Here is a 23,333-nt window from a genome sequence, read left to right as displayed (position 1 = left end):
GGTCTAGGCCACTAGAAACATCTACAACATCCCCACCCCATGCTGCCAAGCTGTCCTATGCTTTAAGCCTATTTTCAGACAATTTACCTTAAACTAGAGTTGAGAAAGCAAAAAGTAATTATTTACACAGCTCCAATAATTCTAGTTATCTTTCAGGCTCCTTTTCTTGCCTGCTCTTCCAGGTAATATGGTCTGCCTGTCTCTGTGCCTCCTCTCACTCACTTCTTCTGCAGTACATCCATCCTACATTACAGCCATCCTGTTAAGTTCTTAATCCTGACAGTAGGAAGGCAATACAAGTCAGGACATTTATGATGGTTTCAAATATGTTTCCCTGCTTGCTCACAGTGTCATGGCATTAGTTACGAAACCATCTCCATTACAAAGAACTGATCATCACCAGTTTTTAATCTCCTGTGATGGTTCTACCCATCTCCTTTGGTCAGAAGGAATTCTTTCTTGGTAGGCTCACCCTTAAAGTGAAAGCTCTGCTCAAATGACAATCCTTTTACACATTACGTACAAATCCCTAGATATCCTAAAGAGACCAAACCTCTCATATTTTGCATACATCATAACAAGTCTACCTCTTGATCATGCCATTTCTATGCTTCCAGCAACATAAATACCAGAATTATAAATTACTTTCTTTTAAACTTGTCGCAGTGTCAGATTCAGGACCACCGTTTTTAACACCTGTCACTTTTATAGCCAGCCGTCACAATTGAAGAAACATTGGCATCGCCAAGGCAGATTTGCGATCCATTTTTGTACTCAACTTTGTCACCTCCAACTTTATACAAGTAAATGCCCTGATTAGCATTTATCACTCCCTCACCTGATGAATTTGTCTGCATATTGGACACCACTTGGAAGAGGCACTTACTGAGGTTACCAAGGGCACTGAAAGTACTCTGGATGGGGCAGCATGTTGGTTCAGTGGTTAGCATAGCTACCTCACAGCGCCAGGGACTCCAGTTTGTTTCCAACCTTGGGCGACTGTCTATGTGGAGTTTGCACATTCTCCCCGTTGTCTGCGTGGGTTTCCATCAGGTGCTTCAGTTTCTTCCCACAATCCAAAGATGTGCAGGTGAGGTGGACTGGCCATGCTAAAATTGCCCACAGTGTTCAGTGTTAGCCATGGGAAACGCAGGATTACAGGGAAAGGGTAGGGTGATGGGTCTGGATCGAATGCTGTTCGGAAGGTCGGTGTGGACTCGTTGAGCCAAAAGGCCTGTTTCCACACTGTAGGGATTCTATGAATCTATGACTTAAATACCCACTGTGTGATTAGGATTCAGTAGCACCACTCCTGACCAAGCCCTGAAGGACATATCTGCCAAAGTTGGCTTACGGCTGGTGGTGACTGAACTTGTGCAAGGAAAAAAGCTATTTTATCTAACCATTCTACTTGTCAGAGGCTGCAGTGGTCACTAAACAGTCCTTGTAAAGACAAATTTCTGCCTTTGCATTGAAACCACCTATTGTGTTCTCTCAAGTAAATGAGGCAGATTCAGATTAGCTTGAAATTGAGCATCGTGGCACTGTGGGTCACAAGCAGCATCACAGTCCACAACCTGTAAGCCAATGCCCCAGCGTATCTTTCAATCTACCATCAAGCTAAGGGACCAATCCTGATTCAAGGATTGTGGGATAGCATGCCAAGAACACAACTAGACACACCAAAAGAGGTGCAAACCGAGCAAAGTTATACCACAGAGCCAAAAACATGCTCATAAAGCTACCCGACCACCAATGATCAGATAAGAGCTCTGCAGTTCTTGTCACATCCAATTGTGATAATTAAAGAAAATAATACAAAAAGGAGAAGTGACTGCAATTATGCAGCACCAGGATAATCAAGTCCAACATGTCAATGCAAACGACACTATTTTCAGCCAGAAGCATGAAATGGAGACTCTTTCAGGCCTCCTCCCAAAGTCCCCAATTCCGGAGAGGCAAGTCTGCAGCCAAATCGATTCAATCCATACAACAAGAAATAGCAGCAGACAACAGACAAAGGAAAGGCTACAAGCCTTGATTACATCTCATTTGTAGTGCTTAAGACTGCAGCCACAGAAATAGCTGTGCCCCTAGCTATAGCTATCTATAACCTGGCATCTACCTGACAACAGAGAAAAGAAAAAAAAAATCCATCCACCAAAAGCAGGACAAACCAAATCTAGTTAACCATAACTTGAGCATATCCTCAATCAAAAAAAAAACAATGGAACCAATAGCACAAACAAGCTGCATTTACTCAGCAATAACCTGCTCACAGATGGTCAGTATGGGCTTCAGTAAGTTCCAGACAAGAGTTTAAATTTTCGAAATTTTTTCAAGCACAGTTATATTTGCCAAGCTGTGGCTGCAAGGAACCACTGTAAAACTAAAGTTGAGAATTGAATTTAACACCATTTCCAAAACCTCTGTCCGGTTTGCAGCAATATGGTGTTTCCAGAATCAAGAAGGATTCACAAAAACCTTTCCTGGTACTGATCCCCAAGCATAGTTCAGTTGCTGAAGCATATTCTGGACTTGTACTGTATGCGTCAACATATAGCAAATGCAATACATGCATGCCGAGTGCTTTCAGCAAATGAGACCTGTGAAACTGGTTTTCAACTTAGCTAAAATGATCAATTAGGACATGGTAGGACAAGATCAAGGGTGACTTCACTGTTCTCACACAACTGCACTCAAAAATACTTTGACTACAGCATTAAGAATAGTCAAAATAAACTCTGCCACTATCTCACTTCATCCAATATTAAATATAAGATAAAAGTAAAAACAACTAAAACTTGAAGTGATAAAACTGTTCTATTGCTAGTTTCTCTTGGACATTTACTCACATTCATCTATGAATCCACATGACAATATATGACTTTTACTTTTGTGTCTTTTAATGCAATAAAATGACCGAAGGTGCTCCACAAAAGTGATTAGACCAAAGTCTAAAAATAAATCAGAGCAATATTAACCCAACTAACAAATTATGGTCAGAGTGCTAAATTCTCAGGAGTGTCTTTGAGGAAAGAGGCAAGGACATGGAGAGATTTAATTTCAGAGTCGTACAGCACAGAAACAGATCCTTCCGCCCAACTCGTCCATGTCACCAGGTTTCCTAAACTGAACTAGTCCCATTTGCCTGCATTTGGCACATATCCCTCCAAACCTCTCCTATCCATGTACCTATCTAAATGTCTCTTAAATGTTGTAACTGTACCTGCCTCTACCACTTCCTCTGGCAGCTCGTTCCATCAAAGCACCACTTTCTGCGTGAAAAAGTTGCCCCTCAGGTCCCTGTTAAATCTTTCCCCTCTCACCTTAAAACTATGCCCTCTAGTTTGGACACCCCTACCCTGGGAAAAAGACCTTGTCTATTTATTGTATCTATGCCCCTCGTGATTTTATAAACCTCTATAAGATCAGCCCTCAGCCTCCGAAGCTCTCGGGAAAAACGTCCCAGCCTATACGGCATCTCCTTCTAACTTAAAGCTCTCTGTCTCCGTAACATCCTTATACATATTTTTGCACCCTTTCCAGTTTAATAACACCGTTCATATAGCTGTAATTGTATGCAGTATTCCAAATTTGGTCATGCTAATGTCATGTAATAGCTGTAACATAATGTCCCAACACCCATGCGCCGACTGATGCAGACAAGCAAGCCAACTGCCTTCTTCACCACCCTGTCTATGTCTGACCCCACTTTCAAGGAACTATGCCCTCTAGGAGATGGTAGGAACTGCCGATGCTAGAGTCTGAGATAACAAGGTGTCCTCTGATGCTGCCTGGCCTGCTGTGTTCCTCCAGCTCCACGTCTTGTTATTTCAGACTCCAGCATCGGCAGTTCCTACTACCTGAGTGAATTATAACCCCACTGCGAAGCCTATTTTCTGAAGAAGGGTCCAGACTTGAAACGTCAGCTTTCCTGCTCCTCTGATGCTGCTTGGCCTGCTATACTATGCCCCCTAGTTGTGGACATCCCCACCCTGGGGAAAATACCTTGTCTGTTTACCCTATTCATGCCCCTCATGATTTTACAAACGTCTGTAAGGTCTCCCCTCAGCCTCCGATGCTCCAGGAAAAATAGCCCCAGCCTAATCAGCCTCTGCCTATAGCTCAAACCCTCCAAACCCTGGCAACATGTTTATAAATCTTATCTGAACCATCTTAAGTTTAACAATACCTTTCCTGCTGCAGGGAGACCAGAATTGCATGCAGTATTCAAAAGCGGCATAGCCAATGTCCTATACAGCCGCAACATGACCTCCCAACTCCTATACTCAATGCACTGATCAATAAAGGCAAGATACCAAATGCCTTCTTCACTACACTACCTGCGACTCCACTTTCCAGGAACTATGAACCTGCAATCCAAGGTCTCTTTGTTCAGCAACACTCCCCAGGACCTTGCTGTTAAGCATACAAGTCCTGCCCTGATTTGTCTTTCCAAAATGCAGCACCTTACATTTTTTTAAATTCTCCATGATTCTATGGTCGTAGACATGCTCGCCGAGCCAGTGTGTTTGACGGCAGACGTTTCGTCACCTTGCATAGTAACATCATCAGTGCACCTCCAGTGAAGCACTGGTGTTCTGTCCCACTTGTTATTTAAATGCCTCGGTTTAATGGGGTGGTTAGTATCACTTCCGGTTCTTCACTTCCAAAAAAAGAGACCTCCCAACTCCTATACTCAATGCACTGACCAATAAAGGCAAGTGTACCAAATGCCTTCTTCACTACCTCATCTACCTGCATCTCCACTTTCAAGAAACTATGAACCTGCACTCCAAGGTCTCTTTGTGCGGCATCACTCCACAGGACTTACCATTAAGTGTATAAATCCTGACATAATTTGACTTACCAAAATGTAGTACCTCACGTTTATCTAGGTTAAACTCCATCTGCTATTCCTTGGCCCACTGGCCCTCTGATCAAGGCACTGTCCACTACACCAATTTTGGTGTCATCTGCAAATTTACCAATCATACTTCCAATATTCACATCCATATCATTTATTTAAGTGACAATTTGCATTAATTCCACAGAATTGTCAAACTTGATGGATTAATATGAATGCATTCCACTACACTTTCTTCATTGATGCAAAACATGTAGTTTTGTAAAACCAACCTTATCACTGCAACTTTCAACTATATCTTAGCTCTCCAAATATTCTACTCTGTTGATTCTTATAACCTTACACCTGGACCCTCCACTCAGCAATTCACTGCCTAAAGCTCTGCGCCTTTTTTCTCTTCTGTAAATGTTCCCTTAAAATAAATGCCTTCAACAAAACCTTGTGTTGTACACCTCAATCCACCCTTTCACAGTTGAACACTAATTTTCCATACAGCCATGAAGTACCATTGAACTTTCTAAAAAGCACAAATGCAAGTTCTTATTATTCATCCCAGCTTCCAGCAGCTACCCGGATGCAGGATAAATAGTTAACTTTATGCAAGCTCCCTGGGATAGACTTCTGGTAGGCTTTGAATGAAAATACATCAGAATAAAAATAAGTTTAAGAAGAATACAGAAAGAATCCATCTAATAAGTTGCAAATTACCTCAGTGTTAAAAACATCACCTATAGAACTAAGCAAATCATATGAAATAGTATTTGACCAAAGATCATCTTTTCAGCAAATTAGGAGGCAGTGATAGAGATAATAGACTTCATCTTTGGGACCAAACTGAAGCAGACTGCGAATACTGAAGATATTTTCAGTCTAACTTTAAATATTAAATGCAAATTTAATTTAAGCAGTCTGACTCCAAAACCGAGTGTGCACAGCCCTAAACATGAAATGCACTCAAATGCCAATTTCACCAAACTGAAAAGGTTGCAGTGTGTCTCATTTCAGAAAATAATGCTTGGTATTCAATGGGACATGCTCAAGATTGAGAGGACAGAAGGTGAAAACCAGTAACACTGTCTGCATAGTCCAGGGTCCCCATAATATTTTGTCCCCAAGTGAAGAGACACTCCAACTTTATTGTAAAGTGTTAACATGTTATTTTTAACTGCTGTCTTTAGTATTAAGTTCAATTCGACTATCTTAGCCTCTGTTCTATACAGGCTGTCTTGAAGAAGAGATCATTGTGCTCAACTAGTCTGCCACCACCTACCATTTGTTGGCCAGACTCCAACCAAAAAGTCATTGACACATCATAGTTCATCTGTTACAATGGGCGTTTGGCAACTTTTAATGTTTTAAGATAGAGTGCAAAAAGGATTCACAATCATGAAGTTCCTCACCCCTGGATCCAGTTATTGGATAAGGTGTTCTCTTCGGAAAATTGAAGTTTAAAAGGAGGTTTGATAAAAATAATCAGAATGATAATGGATCTGGATAAAGTAAACAAAGAGAAACTATTAGGACTTGGAATGCACTGCCTGATGTATGTAGTTTCAAGTGAGGCCTTCAAAAATTAATTGGATAATTATGTTAAAGTACAAAAATTACAAGGCTATAGGAAAAGACTGGAGAGTGACACAAGGGCAGTTGGGCTTGAACAGATACATTAAATAATCTTCTTTTGTGATGCAACTAACTTATTATTTCCTAGAATCTTTATTAAGCTACAGATATTCTTCTTCACACCCCCAACCCCCCCACCCTCACATCATATTCTCTCCTTCCACATTCCAGGGCACTCTTTTCCCTTCCAATACATCTAATTTATCTATAATTGCATTGATGCTTATATCTTAATTCTGCTCTGACAAAGATTCAAAAGTAGCTATACAAAAATCCACAATGTCATATCTTGCTAAAACAAATGCCAATCTGGATTACATGTCTAGTGGTGTAATTACAGAATATGGTTACAAGAGGTGATTTCTATCCTCAGATTATATGGTAAGGCTCCAAACTTTCAAAGTGATTTGTAATCCATTCAGACAGAACAACTGGGAACAAGTAGTTCTAACTGAACAGTCTGAAACTAGATAATCCAAAAACAAATCCAAGCTGTTCACTAATACCAATAGGATCCCAGCTGCCAATAACACTGGAAAAATGAAGAGTGAAACCTAACTTGACAGACCACGAATTTAATTTGTAATTGGGTGCTCATTCACTGAACATATTCACACAAGACTGCCAACGTAGTTTTAACAGAAGAATGCAAGTTTAATGACAAAAAAGAAAAAGTAAAGCAATATTCAAGAAGACACCTTCCAGGACAGAGATTAAATCCAACACTTGTCAGTGAGCAGGTGAATGCAGACACTGTGTGTTATTAGATAGATGCTCATACAGTGGTGTGTATAACATTATGGAAAGTTCTGAAAACCAAACTACCAAAATGTAATGGAGGAAAATATTTCTGGGGTAAACTAGGGAATAATATCAAAACAGACAGCAAGCATTTCTTTAAATATATAAAAGGGGAAAGAAGCCAAAGTAAAAACAGGCCCCTTAGACAGCGAGGCCAGGAAAATAATAATGGGAATTTAAAAAATACTTTGCACCAATCTTCATGTTAGAATATATTAACAGCATTCCAAAAATATGAATTAATTAAGTGGCGAGAAGGGAGACAGAAAATAAATACAATAGCTATCACTAGAGGAAAATGGGCTAATGGTTGATAAGTCTGTGGACCTAATGTACTGCATTCTAGGAAATTAGAGGAACTAGCTGCAGAGATAGCAAATGCCCTGGTAGCAATCTTCCAAGATACCTTAGATTCTAGAAAAGTGCCGAAGGATTGGAAAACTGCTAAAGCAACACCTTTATTCAAAAAGTGAAAAAGGCCAAAAAAGAAGTTACAATAGGCCAGTTAGCTAACATTTTTCTAATTACAGATGTTAGCAGTCGATCATAAAAAAATGCAATAGCAGAGCATTTGGAAATATCTAATGTAGTTAAGCAGATTCAGTATGGCCTAATGAAGGGGAAATCATGTCTGATAAGTTTATCAGAATTCTTTGAAGAGCTATCAAGCAGGATACATAAAGGGGATCTAGCAAATCCAGTAAACTTAGATTTCCAAAAAATGTTGATAATTGTAGGCTACTTAAGATAACAAGCCACGGTGTTGGAAACAGTACATTTGCACAGATAGAGAAATGGCTTCATTAATAGAATACAGTTATAAAGGAGTCATTGAGGGTAGAAATCTGTAACTAGTGGAGTGCCACTGGGACCAGTGCTGGGGCTACAACCATTTACAATAGATATTAACGACTTAAAAGATGGAAGTAAATGCAATATCACAAATTTGTGGATAACAAAAATAGGTGGGAAGACAAGCAGTGAAAATAACAGTCTACAGAGGGATATAAACAAGTGAAAGGGTAATAATGCGGCAGATCGAATATAATGTGGAAAAATGCGAGGATATGCACTTTGACAGGAAGAGGAGGAGCTGAATATTATTTAAATACAAGAAAGACTGCAGAAACCTGCAGCAGAGGGGGATTTGGGTGGATGCCAAGAGGTTGTCTCGAGTGTGTCTAGGACATAATGACTAAGTAAGATGTCAAGCATTTAGGGTAAAGAAGAGGAGGAATTTCTTCTGAGGGAATAAATCTACAGAATACCTTGCAGCAAAAAGCTTTAGAAGTTGAGTCATCAACCATATTCAAAGCTGAGAGACAGATCTTTAATCAATAAAGGTAATCAAGAGTTATGGGGGGAAAAGGCAGGTAAGTGGAGTTGAGACTGTCAGATCAACCAAGATCTCACTGAATGTCAGAGAAATCAATGAGCCAAATCGCCAACTTCTGCTCCCATACCGTACAGTTCTATGGTCTTACGACAGATGGAGGAAACAAGTAAGGGCATTAGCTTTATTTTCAGTTCAGAAAAGTCTACAGTGAGCAAATTCTTTTTTAATTAAGTTCAGGAGCAAGTTTTTAGTTGTATTCAGAAAACATAAGCATTGAGTTTAGAACCAAGTTTTGTTTTTCTCCTAGAAAGTTTAGGGCAGTTCATGAATAACTCAAGAACAGTCTAGTTTTTGAAGCTTCCAAATCAGGAAAGTTTAAAATTAGGAATCTGCAGGTTATTAGAACAGAGAAAACTTAGGCTCTCATTTATGAAGAAGTTCACATCAACAAATTTAGAAAGAACTCAAACTGACTCCACAGTCCAAAGCTAAAAAACATGTTTACCTCAACTTTAGAACTCAAGCTTCCAAACAATGAATTCTTTCTAGCTCTGCAATAATATTTTCTATTTTCAGTTCAAGAATTTAAAGGGGAAATGGCTACAATGGCCAGTTAAAAATGAACAGCAAGCTCAAAGCTACTTAAGTTACAACTGTAGGATTAGGGCAAAAGTGATTGCTGTACATAAAATTGGTAGTTATCATATAAATATATACCAACCTGATTTCAAAACAAGTCAGCGTGTGCAAGTGTGAAATTGCCCCCTCCTTTAGATAAGGCCTTGCTCTGCAGACTTGACATCACATCGACACCAAACCTTTGTCATTTGACTACAACTATAAAATAGATGTACCTGTATTAAGAGGCAATTCTCATCCATTTCCTGCTGGGACACTGGAGAAAAATCTTTTCAATGGTGCGATGTATCAAAAATGAATAATCACTGATTCAAACAATCAATTCAAGCTCATCAATTCTAAACTACCTTGATTACTCCTCCCCACACAACCTCCTGTAAAAAAGGACATTCATCCAATTTTCCCAATTTCTTAGTCATTTGTTATGTCAGTGTCATCTTTGTTTAGAAAGGTCTGTACGCTTCCTAATCCTAAAATAGACAGCCCCCAACATTGTTATGAGAGCCTGTCAATGAGCACTGTCCTGCTGTTACTGTTTCTTTTTCTTCCACTAACAATAAGGTTCTCTTAGTTTTAACATATCATTTCACCAGTCTTCACATTTAACACATCATTTCCATTAAGTTGTCATAATGACAGTGTTTTATCAAAATCTTTCCCAACTTCACCCTCATCATAATCTTGTTCGCTTTCTTCCCTTCCTTTGTCTCTGTACTCTTAAAACTTGTTAGATCCCTAACATTTTCCAGTTCTGCCTGAACAAATCCTGAGTAGGTAGCATCTGTGAAGAAAGAAACAAAAGTATTTCCAGTATTTTCTATTTTAGTATTACGATCAAAACGTTTTCCACATATTTCACATAAAACGTCAATACAACACAACAATGCAATCACGTCAGGTTAATCGAGTTGAAGTCAGTAATTTGAAAAAAGAACACAGAGAGAGACTCTGGTAAGAAACAATATATTAAAAGTCAAATGAGTCATTGCATGTAACTGAAATTTAAAATACCAGATAATCATATTTATGAATGCAAATTACTGCATGATATTGGAAAGCTCAGAAAACAGAAAATACTTAATATTCAACAGGTCAGACGGCAATATTAGTTTTTTTAGGTCAATGACCTTATAGCATCAAGTTTTGATGAAAGATCGGCTGAAACATCAGTTGTTGTCTAGTTTACTGAGTATTTCAAATGCTTTAAAATTAGCTGTGTATAGTTAGAAAAGCAACATAAAAGTTGTTCTTAAATATATGGTATCAGATACAGTCACAAGACTTAGAAAATCTTCAAAGCAAAGTATCAACAAGAGACATTCCACGTATGCATGATAGTATCACAAACTAATAGCCCTAAACAAAGTCTCAATGCTTACATCAAAACTATCACTTAGGAAATTAGCATTTTACAAGGCTACCACCAGTCAAGGCTGAAAGCAACCTCATTCAGAAAGGATCATGCCAAGGTACAAAACAAATTAAGATTTTGGATTTTCAATCACAATGCATATGCTCCGACATAAAAATGTTAAACGAAAGTGTCAATTACAAACAGTAAGGAATTTGCCTTTAGCCTGATTGTGAATATCATTTATTTTAACAAACTACACTGCTAATTTCCTCCAATTTGTGAGGTTCTTGGGAAGCAACAATAAGCTTCAGTAAGAAGCATTTAGAGTCAGATCCACATGTGCTTTTAAACCAGATGCATCCTATACACTCAATCTGCTAGAATACAGCGGTGGTAGCCTTAAGTGGAAAAAGTGCCCAATGCAATTTTTGTTACATTATATCCTTCTTAGCAAAGGGGGTATAGCTTGTTTCCAAGTATAAATAATAAGCATCACTTGAAGCTTTAACTTCACTAGCCATTCTGTTAATTCACCAGACAAACTATTACATACACAAATCTTTGTATTAAAAACTTAACAATGCAGGTAAAGATTTGCTCATCAACTGAAAAGTTATTTTGTAACATATTTACTTACATACGGTGAATGTTTTCTCTTGCAAGTACAATATTTCTGAAAGCGTGTTGAGTCTCATTTTTAACTTGTACTTCAAATGAGATACCAATGTCAAAACCTGATTCAGTCCCTGCAAATTGTGTTTTCTGCACTTTGAAGAATGTCATGTTTCACGTAATCGTTTGCTAACTCTGTTTACTGATCAAATGACCTTTTTGCACTGGTCACAAATGGACAAATATAAAAGGGTTGTTTGCTTTACAACAGATCATGTTTCCAGATCACTTTGCCCTTTGCTTAGCAGCATAGCTGTAACTTTCATATTACTCACTTCATTTATTTTCACTCTATCGTGTTCCCATAATTGATTATTGCTCTGCAGAGTAGGTCAAAAAAAGCGCACACAAAGGATGTGCTAAGGTGTTAAGACCAGAGACTTGAGTGGTCGTTCTATAATTACAGAGAAAGAAATACAACTCTTGCTTCCAAGACTTGCTCTTAGTTGCAGCATACATGGCACTTTTCCAAGGTATGCATCAGGCTCGACTTTTACATTAACTCTTGGCCAACAGTCTATAATTTTTCGATGGGATCATCATTATTGAATAGATGCCCATTGTTACTGCCACCTGGTTTGAGGGTCTCTTAAAAAAAATCTGGTCAAGCATTGGAATGACTATTTTCACTGATGTAGATGCCACTATTTCTATGATTAGAATCTGCTGCATTCAGAGACAAAAAGATACTTCCCAGCTTTCAAATCCACAAAATCAACATAACCTCTATCCATTGACCCATAGATAGTTCAGACATCTTGACAGAATCAAGAGAATTTGATATTGAGGCTGCTTAACACGCAAGCATTGATTTCATACTCTGCCGTGCAGTCAATTCCTAGGAATCACACATTTTCCCTAGGTAATTGGTTGGTTTTGACAATTCCCTGGTGACTTTGATGGGCTATAGCAACAAGGCAGCAGAATGATAATATAGTTATCGCATAATGAGAGAGATGTTGTTGTGGCAGCTAGCTCATTTTGAATACCGTGAAGACCTGTAAAGTATGAATGATTTCAATAGCTGATGCTTGAGTATCTTACTAATTTTGCAAATCTACAACTGTCTATATAGTTGAGAAGCCTCAACCTTATTTTGTTGCCACTTTGATGCTGGATAATTTTTGTGACTTTGACACTGCATTTAGGCTTACAGTTAAGATGTTGTTCAGCAACTTTTTCTTCAAACTAGTAGGACAGTCAGCAACAGATGGCACAAAAGAAAGCCTATGGGTTTGTCTTCCCTAGCAAGCAATGAAAAACTCACTCTTGTAATTTGAGTTTTCTGAGGCTCTAGCTGAATAGGTGGTTTGATGTGTGGATTGTTGAACAAGTTTACTCATCATTATTACTTTTTCAGAAGCAAGTGTGAAGTAGAGATAGAATTATAGATACTTTCTAATCAACCCAATTCACAGATGTTGTTACACACCTCTAAAGCAGGTGGGACTTGAATCCAGGTCTCCTGGTTCAGAGTCAAGGAAACTACTACTGGACCACAACAGCCCTTCTAGAGATAGAAAAGACAGCCTGTGCAACTGCCAGTACAGCTCTGTGGGGTGTAACTTTAGTATCCTGCTCGATATCTTGACAAGTGATGGGGTACCGATGCGGTCTCCATACAAGAACCACACCAAAGCTGGCCAGATTTGCATCCACAACTTGCTGAACAATCAGATGTGCAGCCCATATGGGTGCTCTCGGCCTCTTCCATTATTTAGTTTCATTTATAAGTTAAGTTAACTTCATTGTAGGGTAACAGATGTGCATTACATATTCTGGCATTCGTTCCAAGTTTTCAATGATATTCCAAAGTTGAGAACTCAACAGGGTAACCCTGAAGCTTGTTGAATATTTTATCTCCTATGACATTGACAGATGCCCCTGTAGCTTTGGCAATTTCTACAGAGCAGCCAACTGTCACTGTTACAAATGGTCAGTTGCTGTTAGATTTTCCAACTGACCATCTCAGTAAGTCCTCCTTATTGGACAAACGACCATGTTATGAACCTTCAGTTCAGCCTAATCAAAACACGTATGCACCCCAACCCTAAAATCAATGGAGGAATTTCATTCCAGCCTTGATCACTGCCCTGTGTCCTAAAAGGGAACTGAACACAGATTTCCCTTGGTGAATTTGTTAAGAGATGAAGGGGCACACACTTCCAGAAAAGGAGTAACTGGTAAACAGTTATAAAGGAAAGTAAACAGTAATGGCTCCTCCCAACGAAATGCCTAGAACATGATCTGGTCATAAACACTGTTGTGTCCAAGAAACAAATACAAAATCTCATGATAACATCCTCGCTCCAGACATTGTTCAGGTGATGACCTAGTTAAGCTGTGCCAAGTGAGCACAAGGATGTTTGCATCATCTGCACAATGACAGGGGCTGATAATTGCTGGACTATCATCTCAAAGTGCTTACTAATTCTATCAACTGGCAGAAAAACAGCAGTGGTAGAGGCACTGCTGCAGAAAATTTAGTATCAAAGGTCTCTGCAAAGAAAGATCTACTCAGTCAGTGACTCTCTGTCAAGCCTGGGATACTTCAATGATGAGGAACCACAGAATATTCATAATGCCTGGTCTACCATGAAATCCATCGTAAATAGCACTTACAAAGACTTTACGTTCCTCTACCAGGTGACATCAAGGCTGGTTTGGCTAGAAACAGGAAGAGGAGATCCAGAGATTGCTAAAACACAAGGGCAATGGAATCAAGTTCAACGTAAAGAAAGCAGGTCTACAGACATTTACGGCAGAGATCCAAAAAACACATATCCTAGAGATTGAATGATGGGTGGAAACTGCACAGGAAATCCAGGAACTCACTGACAGCCATGATGTGTATGAATCCTTTAGTAATGTTACATCCTTCTGTGGACCAAGCACCCAAGGAATTATGCCAATGAGTGTTATTGAGAAAGTGGCATTTATGTAGGGCAGAGAAGCAGTGATTGCTCGTTAGAAAGAGTACTTCAAGAATTGCCCTGATCAAAATGTTGACCTCATTCCGACAGAATGCTACCCATCATCTCAACACAACCAAGTACAAAATGAGGTTGAAAATGCTATTCAACAGCTGAAAACCAACAAGGCCATAAATAGGTGAAATCTCCACAGGAATACTAAAAACATCAGAGATACATATTTGGTGCTAATGCTCTGCCTCATCTGGCTGGAGGGAAGCATGCCAGGGGATCTCCCCAAGACACTTCAATTGATTCTGTCGTCAAGAAAGGAGACAAGCCCAAATATGGTGACCTGAGGAGCATCTGTGTTGTTTGCACAGGGAAAGATAATTGCAAAAATCCTCCTCAAAGTCCTTCTCCCACTGGCTGAGGAACTCCTTCTTTAATAGACAGAGTCTATTAAAAGACATGGTAGACGTAATCTTTACAGCAAGACAAATCCAAAGAGTGCAGAGAGCAGCAGAAACCTCTATAAATGACCTTTGACTCTGTCCACCAGGAAGGTCTATGAAATGTCCTCAGACAAAGTATCCATAGGAGGTGAACTTTAGATGTTTAACATTGGCAGCGTCAACTTTAGTAACTCATATACTCACTGACCTTGCTAACTTCACCAGCTCTTACGGCTTCATCTTTCTTAAATGCTTTTTGGTATAGTTCACTTGAGACAATCATCAATTGTGCTTTGATTTCCCATTCAACATATTCTGGCCGACTGAAGTCAGTTGTTAGCTGCCTCATTCATGTGCAATATTGGCCAGTTGTGTCATTTTCTTCTTAGGGTGTCAAAAGATAATTTTCATTTTTGGGGGTACAAAATGAGTTAATACATTAAATTAATTTCACAGATGTCACACAAGTCTCACAAAAATATCATTTCAACTCTTCTCTTCCATAGTGAAGTTACAAGATCTTTTCATTTTTTCATGCGATTCCAAAACCTTGTGATTTACCATCAGCGGTCCCTCACAGACAAAGATGACTATCTTCCACTCTCAGGGTGAGTCCATAGCTAGCTGTACAGACTGATGCAGCAACCGCAGACTGTTACACTCAGGGTAGAAGGTGGTTGTGGGAAAGGGTGGATTGAGCATTGGTGTGACAGAGCACTCCTTTTGCTGTTTTCGCCTGACTTCTGCTTTCATTTTTTTTCCACTTTCCAATTCATCACGGTTTAGAAACATCACAGCCACCCTTGGAAATGTGAGAACACAGATGATGGAGCCAATGCACAAAAGCTGGTAGATTATGCAGAGACAATGGTATTTTGATCTGTAGTGACAGTACATAATCAAAGATCCAGAAACACTGCCCTTCTGAAAAAAATTCTCTGAAATGATGAAAGTTTCTTTTTCCCTAATTGGATGGTTCCATCAGTCAAATATACATTGCGCAGGCCTCCCTGTCTCTAGTTGAGTTGGAATCCCAAAAGTGTCTAACAATAGGCTATAACCTCAATGTGTTTCTTCATAAAACTCCATCACCAGAATTGTTTCTGGTTATGGTGGGACTCAGAGAGAAAGATTAGTGAATATAGGCCCAGTCTACCCAGAATTTTTGGCAGCTCAGTGGTTAGCACTGCAGTAGGGGCCTGTGTTTGATTCTGCCTTCAGGCAACTGCATGGAGTTTGCATATTCTCCCCACATCTATGTGGGTTCCCTCGAGGTGATCTGGTTTCCTCCCACAGTCCAGAGATGTGCAGGTTAGGTGGATTGGCTGTGCTAAATTGCCCATAGTGTCCAAGGCTGTGCAGACGAGGTGGATTAGCCAGGGTAAATGTGCAGTTACAGGGATGGAGTGGATCTGGGTAAGATGCTCTTCACAGTGTTGGTGTAGAATTGATGGGCCAAATGGCCTGCTTCCACACAATTGTTATTCTATGACCAAGTTTCAAAGAATAAGAGGTGATCTCATTGAAACCTACAAACAGCTGAAAGGGATAGACAGGGTAGATGCAGGTAAAATGCTGCCCCTAGTTGGGGAGTCTAGAACGGGGGGCATAATTTAAAAACAAGAGGGTGCCACATAGGACAAAGATGGGAATTTTCTTTACTCAGAAGGTTGTGAAAAAGATTCCAATTCCAAAAGACATCAAAAAGGCTGCAGAAGTTCAGTCTTGGAGTATGTTTAAGACGTTGATAACATTGTTGATGACCATTAGCACAAAGGGTTGAGGGAATAACGTGGGTAAAAGTTATTGAATGGTCAACGGCCCAATCTTATTAAATGGCAGAGCAGCCTTGGCAGGTTAAATGGCCTAACCTGTTCCCTATGTTCCTAACTCAATGTTGTGTTGTTTGCAGGAAATATACAAACAACTTCCAAAATTTTCACGTCCTTTCCCTCTTCATCACAGTATATTACAGGAAACAGCATTCAGAATCAAAGCTTCATGTGCTGTTAAAACATGGATAACTTTATTTCCCCCCCCTATAGGAATAAAAGTATGACAAGTTTAAGCGGAAGTGTATATAATGCAGTTATCAATACATTACACTTACACTCTTACCAGACTTTTCTACATCACATTTCAATAAAAGGCAGATTCACAGTCACAAATTCACAAACAATAATAATGTTGCATCACCCTACGGCCCTCAAGTTTCCATAGTTTTCTCTGCATTTCCATCCTTTTCGCATTTGGTCTAATTACTCCACCTTCCACATTTGAACTTTTGAAGTGTCATTTTTTTTCCATCCAGTGAGAACATTCTAGGTCCTCCATTTTACTTTCAATGATTCCGTATTCACCTCCATTAATACCCTTTATCGCCATTGATATCCACGTGTCAGACTTCTTCCACAATCTCCAACAGCCTGATTTGATCATCCTCAAATAGATATGATTTAATTCCAACCTGTTTTCAAAAGGGGTCTTACCATTAGCTGCAATCGATGACACTTTCCCCTACGGGTCTTAACGTCAAAAGATAGGCTATAATCACCTGCACTAAAATCAGTATTAATTTTAACACAATTTCAAATAACCTACATTTGTGAATTCAAATTGGTGATTACATAAGCTAGCTCATCCCAGAATTAACGTATTACCAGTATGTGTCAGATTAATGGAACAATTTTAGATCTGTCCTGTTTTCTATTCCACTGTCAATTTCAGGAATGCATTTATATTTAATTGCATCAACATTAGAGGCAAATTTACACGTTTATTTGTATCTTATTGAAAAGATTAGAAATGAAACTTAGTTTGGATAAGATTTTTGGTTTCCATATGTGGAATGTATATTGCATTTTGTAGACAGTGCAAACTATGGCCATTGGGTGTCAATAGCAAAGGGCATAGACGTTGAAGGCATCAGATCGGATGCTGATCAAGCAAATTGCTTTGTCCTGAATGGTGTCAATAGTCGAGTATTGTCGCAGTTGTAATCAGATAAACGGTGAGTATCCTATCACACTCCCAACACTAATCCATGGCCTTTATTTCACTGTAATCTATTCAATAGTCTCCAGTTATAATTGAAAGAGAACCAAAAGAACTACTGCAAAAATCAGTCCCTTGTTCACTTGAAGGTTCTTTCAGCAGTATGTGTTTGCTGACACAGCTCACTCTGGACACACCAGCAGTTGCATTTTTGCATCCCATTCTACCAGTCCATGGATAAGCACAGTTCCTCATGGCCATGCTAAACATTCAATTAGTTACTGGAACTTACCAGTAGCTTTTCTTGCATGTCCCACAACTGGTGTGCATCCCTTAACTCATTAGAACCTGTCCCACCCATTCACCCACACTCGGCAATTGGCCTTTGGATGTGATAGCTGTATGTCATAATCTAATGTGAATGATAAACAGCTAGTTAGTGGTACTGTATACTGTTCCTCAGGATCTTCACAGAACAACAGTACTGACTAACGATGTCTCCATTTTAATACTTGATAATTAGTTCCAATTAGTAACAAGGAATGAATTTTAACTGTTTGGTTGTTACAGTTAATAAATACTGTCTTACCACAACCCTTACTAGCTTCTTTCCATTTCCTATTATCTTCTCTATAATACACCAAATTTCCTAATTGTCTTGGATGAGCTCATCATGTCTCAGACTTCTCCAACTTTGACATCACAGCCTTGTTGAAAACCATGTTCTACTGTAAAGCATTCAAGTACACGATAAAGCTTGCCTTCAAAAGCAAGCAAATATCACAGTACAGAAAGCAATTTAGAACTTCATCCTGACCAACTGATAGCAACTATAGCCTCTAACCAGAGTGCGCCTTGACACGAATTGCCCATACCAAGTTATTAACTTCCTGCTCGATTACATTTTATGGATTACTCTTAATTCTTTTTAGAGCCAATTGTTGAAATATTTTTCAATTAGGAAATTCATAACCACGTTGTTCATGTTTTTAAAAAAACATTTGACCTTATCATTACAAGTTTTCTTTCATTATTAGGCAGAAACTTCACTGGAGCGCTAAGTTGGATCCCCATTCATTTAGAGTCATAGAATCATACAGATGTACAGCATGGAAGCAGACCCTTCGGTCCAACTTCTTCATGCTAACCAGATATCCTAAATAAACCTAGACCCATTTGCCAGCATTTGGCCCATATCCCTCTTAACCCTTCCTATTCATATAGCCATCCAGATGCCTTTTAAATATAATTGTACTAGCCTCCACCACTTCCTCCAGCAGTTCATTTAATACACGCACCACCTTCTGCGTGAAAAAGTTGCCCCTTACGTCCCTTTTAGATCTTTCCCCTCTCACCTTAAAACCAATGCCCTTTAGTTTGGATCTCCCACATCAGAAAAAAGACATTGGCTATTCACCCTATCCATGCCCCTCATTTTATAAACCTCTATAAGGTCACCCCTCAGCCTCTGATGTTCCAGGGAAAAATATCCCAAGCCTATTCAGCCTCTCCCAATAGCTCAAACCCTCCTATCCTGGCAACATTCTTGTAAATCTTTTCTGAACCCTTTCAAGTTTCACAACATGCTTCTTATATCGGGGAGACCAGAACTAAACACAGGATTCCAAAAGCAGCCTAACCAACATCACCTCCCAACTCCTATACTCAATGCACTGACCAATAAAGGAAAGCATACCAAATACCTTCTTCACTACCCTACCTGGGACTCCACTTTCAAGGAACTATGAACCTGCATTCCAAGATTTCTGTACAGCAACACTCCCCATGAGCTTAACCTGAAGTGTATAAGTCCTGCCATGATTTGCCTTTCCAAAATGCAGCACCTCACATTTATCTAAATTCTCCATAATTTTGTGGTTGCAGACATGCTTGCTGAGTCGATGTGTTTGATTGCAAATGTTTCATCACCCTGCTACGTAACATCGTCAGTGCGCCTCCAACGAAGTGTTGGTATTCTGTCCCACTTGTTATTTATATTCCTCAGTTTGCTGGCATGGTTGGCATCACTTCCGGTTCTGTTTTTTTGGAAGTGAAGAATTACAATAGGTAATGAAACACATTTACACCTTTTACAGATCTGAGATATTTCAATCTCAGATTCAGGTATTCTTCCACTGCATATGCACCTTTCAAATAGGATTTCTGAACTGTAATCAAACAGAACTGTGGATGCTAGAAATCTGGAACAAGAATAAAGTGCTGGAGACATGCAGATCTGACAGCATCTGTTGAGAGCAAAACAGTTGACACAGAGTCCAGTGATTTTGTCAGGACAAAAGGTCACTGGACTCAAAGTTAACTCTTTCCCCAGCATTTTTTTTTTTTTAAAGTTGAAGTAGGAAACAGAAAAGTGTCTATACGGCCAAGATACCATTTGCTGGTTCTCATCACTTAATGTCATTAACAGTGACTTAACATAAGAAACAGCAGTTAAGGGAAATTAGCAGATCAACTTAATTTCCAAAAATATTTGGCTCGTCATTCTCCAAGTCAAATTTCATGTGTCTTAAAGTTTAAGAAACAGGTAACTATTCCACTAGAGACTACATCACTGCTTATGAAACAGCTGACTTCAGCCATTCTACAGAAAAGCATGACTCTTGTGACGTTAAATGCTATCACCAAACTTCAAGTACAGTACTTTTGTATTCCTTAACCTTGCACTGATCCTCACTACTTAGTGAACCTATGTAACATTCAAACCACTATTCAACATACTGACTCCACAAGTCATAGCAGTAGCAGAAAGTACATTCCTGGTTCCTCTGCTCCAATTCAGATAGCAGCAGCAAAAAGTTCCTATTCCTGATTGTTATTTAGCAATCCAATGCTGAAAACAGGATGTAAAGACATTATGTAGGATAGGATCAAGCTTGGCAATGATTCCTTTCTTCTGTGATTAGCCCATCAACACACTTTTTGGTTTCACATAAGAATAATTACAAAATACTGCTGAGTAGCTCAAGTAAAATCTTGAAGGGAAGAAATCTGGAAGGAAACAAAATTCAGTTTAAATTAATGATGAATGAATAAACTAGATTATGCCAATCTCTCAAATTTCTCTCCTCTAAGACATTACATCCTTCAATGGTTAGGTGTAGAATTGTATTCTATAACATGCTTATGAAGCAAGACAGGATGTTTTATTATAAATAAGATCCTTTATAAAAAGAAGTTTTGTTTATTTAAAACAGTCATAGAACTTGGTTCAAGTGACAGCACTCCTGTCTGTCAGAAGGTTAAAAATCCACTTCCAGATACTTGGGCACAGAAACTAGACAAGAACCTCTTGCACAGCAGTGAAGATGTATTGCATCTTAGAAAGTGTTGCTTCAAATTACACACTAAATTGACATGTCTGCTTTCAAAATACTTTCACCGGAGCATAGGACTTTGAAGTTGACCGTTTGGCTTTTGTTTAAATCTGCTCCAGCATTAGTAAGACCTGGTTTATGATCTCAACTGTACTCTTCTGTGTCCTCCATAACATCCAATTCTCCTATGAAAAATCCATCCAACTCTGCCTTAATTAAATTCAATGATCCAGCCTGCATTCTGAAAGACAGAATTACCCAGGGAGTAATAGATAAAGTTTATGCCTCAATGTCCTTAAAACATTATACTGTAGATGCTTTCTATGCAAATTGCTACCAGCTTACATTAATTTCACCTCATTAGCCGCTCATTCTCTACCCACAGATTCACATACTTGTAAAGGTTGGCCCTAGAGCCTTCTTTAAATGTCATTGACTCATTTGATCACAAGGTCTTTCATTGTACATGGGAGAGTTACATAGCAGTATCCAAGTTCTGTTACCCATGAGAAGTCCATGTATCCCCTCAGGTAAAGAGAATTTAGTGTACAATAATAAACTTCAAAAGTACACCTTTGCCTCCAAAATTATGTCAAAACATCCCGAGGTTGTGAAAGTTGCATTATAAATTTAAGTGTTTTCCCTACTGTTCCTTTTCTCAAAATAAATGCTAAACACACTCGCAATTAAAAAAAGTTAATAACAGAATCCAAATCATCTACAACGCTCTCTACGTCATGCCTCAACGTCAAGAGAGGGATTTACAAATTGCGATTCTAAGCAGCAACACAAATTAAATCTGGGTAAGAGGTCACGTCAGGACACCAAGATAGCAGCAATATGAATAGAGCACGTGGATTTTAGTTACAATGTTTACAAGTAACTGAAAACAACAGGACGGGGAGTTATTGTATGTTCTCAACAGCTAATCAGCGAAGTGGATACAACATGTAAATTGTTACTTCTGCCAAAATTTAACTTCACTCAAAATGAACTAAAAAGAATATGCAAGACAAATAAGTTATTCACGAAAAACCATTTTATTCGTGGCTAAATATTTATACTTTCCAATTAGCGCAAACATATGCATTGCCCGATCATGCAACAGAAATTTTGTCGTCTAAAAATACTGGATAAATATAGTATCGAGAAAATATGCGCACTTACTAGATATTTAATTTTACACTCGGTTGATAGTGACCTAGTTGAGGTTGGCTACTTCCTCCTCCCTTCCTGGCCTCGCCCTGTACTAAAGTGCGATCCAAAGCGCTAAATTTAAAAACCCTCATCAACAATAAAAATGAAAGAGGGCTGTGGAGCGTACAGGGAAGTGCCGCGCCGAAGCAGAGCCTTGGCAGCGCCGACAAAGGACGCGGTCCTCTCGCAGCCTGCAGCCGGCACCGACACAAAGCAATGGCATAGGCTTCATGTGACTGCAGCGAAATGGATTCTGGGTTCAGCCCTCATTCCTATCGATGTGGGTCGGCTTTGAAGTGATTTTTTTTAAATTTTAAAATAAACCTGAAAAGGCAATCCCTATCCGGCTGTCTGCTCACCGGCGATGGAATTCCCCTTCTACAAAACCTGGATTCCGCTCCGAACCAAGTCATCTCCTTCCCCCACAACCACCTCCTCCTCTTCTCTCTCTTCAACGACCGAGAGGGAAACGCCGACCTTTTAAAATCTTATCCCCGTTGTTTTGTTGGTTTTGTTTTTAAAATAACCCCTTACCATTTCCGTACTTTTTCGATAGCTGCCATAACCCGTTTGATGTCATCCTTGGCCCTGCTCCTGGTCTCGGCCCGCACCGACCTGCCGGACATGGTGAATTGTGGAAAGGCCGAGCGCCGCCAGCACAAAGCAAGCGAAACAACCTCTCTCTCTACCCGCCCCCCCAACCAGGGCCGCCGCTACTGCTGCTCGAGCTGCCCTACCTGCGCCTGCGCAAACGCCCGCCCCCGCGCGCGCGCGTACACATCGGAAGGAGAGCCGCGTGAACAAAGGCAGCACCTATCGCGAGATCTCATTCCCCCGCTTTTCCCGCCCTGCCTCCCATCAGCCACGTGCCTCATGACCGTAGAACCACGCGCGTCAATGGGTCCGCACATTGGATAAATAGGGCAAGAAGGAAAACTAACATCGGACCCTTCACGCCGAGAAAAACTGGAACAAGGTGCAGGGCTGGATGAACACAGCAGGCCAAGCAGCATCATAGGAGCAGAGAGGCTGACGTTTCGGGCCTAGACCCTTCATCAGAAAAGGGGGGGGAGGGGGTTTTTGAAATAAATGGGGAGAGAGTGGGAGGTGGATAGAAGAGGGATAGAGGAGAGGATAGCTGGAGA

At 39.7% G+C, this 23,333-nt stretch overlaps 1 protein-coding gene across 3 annotated transcripts in view; it reads right to left on the bottom strand.

The window, feature by feature from the left end:
• Positions 1–22,988, bottom strand: part of bcl7a (BAF chromatin remodeling complex subunit BCL7A) — a 54,763-nt gene extending 31,775 nt beyond the window's left edge. Inside the window, exon 1 of one of the 3 annotated variants that reach the window (XM_048611598.1) lies at positions 22,926–22,988. In XM_048611598.1, coding sequence (XP_048467555.1) covers positions 22,926–22,969 — 44 coding nt within the window. In that variant the 5' untranslated portion in view covers positions 22,970–22,988. The other 2 variants (XM_048611597.1, XM_048611600.1) reach the window with 2 other exon arrangements.
• Positions 22,989–23,333: the final 345 nt, after the last annotated feature.

The sequence above is a fragment of the Rhincodon typus genome, chromosome 24, assembly GCF_021869965.1.
Source record: "Rhincodon typus isolate 14 chromosome 24, sRhiTyp1.1, whole genome shotgun sequence".
In the NCBI taxonomy this organism is placed as follows: Eukaryota; Metazoa; Chordata; class Chondrichthyes; order Orectolobiformes; family Rhincodontidae; genus Rhincodon; species Rhincodon typus.
This window is presented reverse-complemented; position numbering and strand designations above follow the sequence as displayed.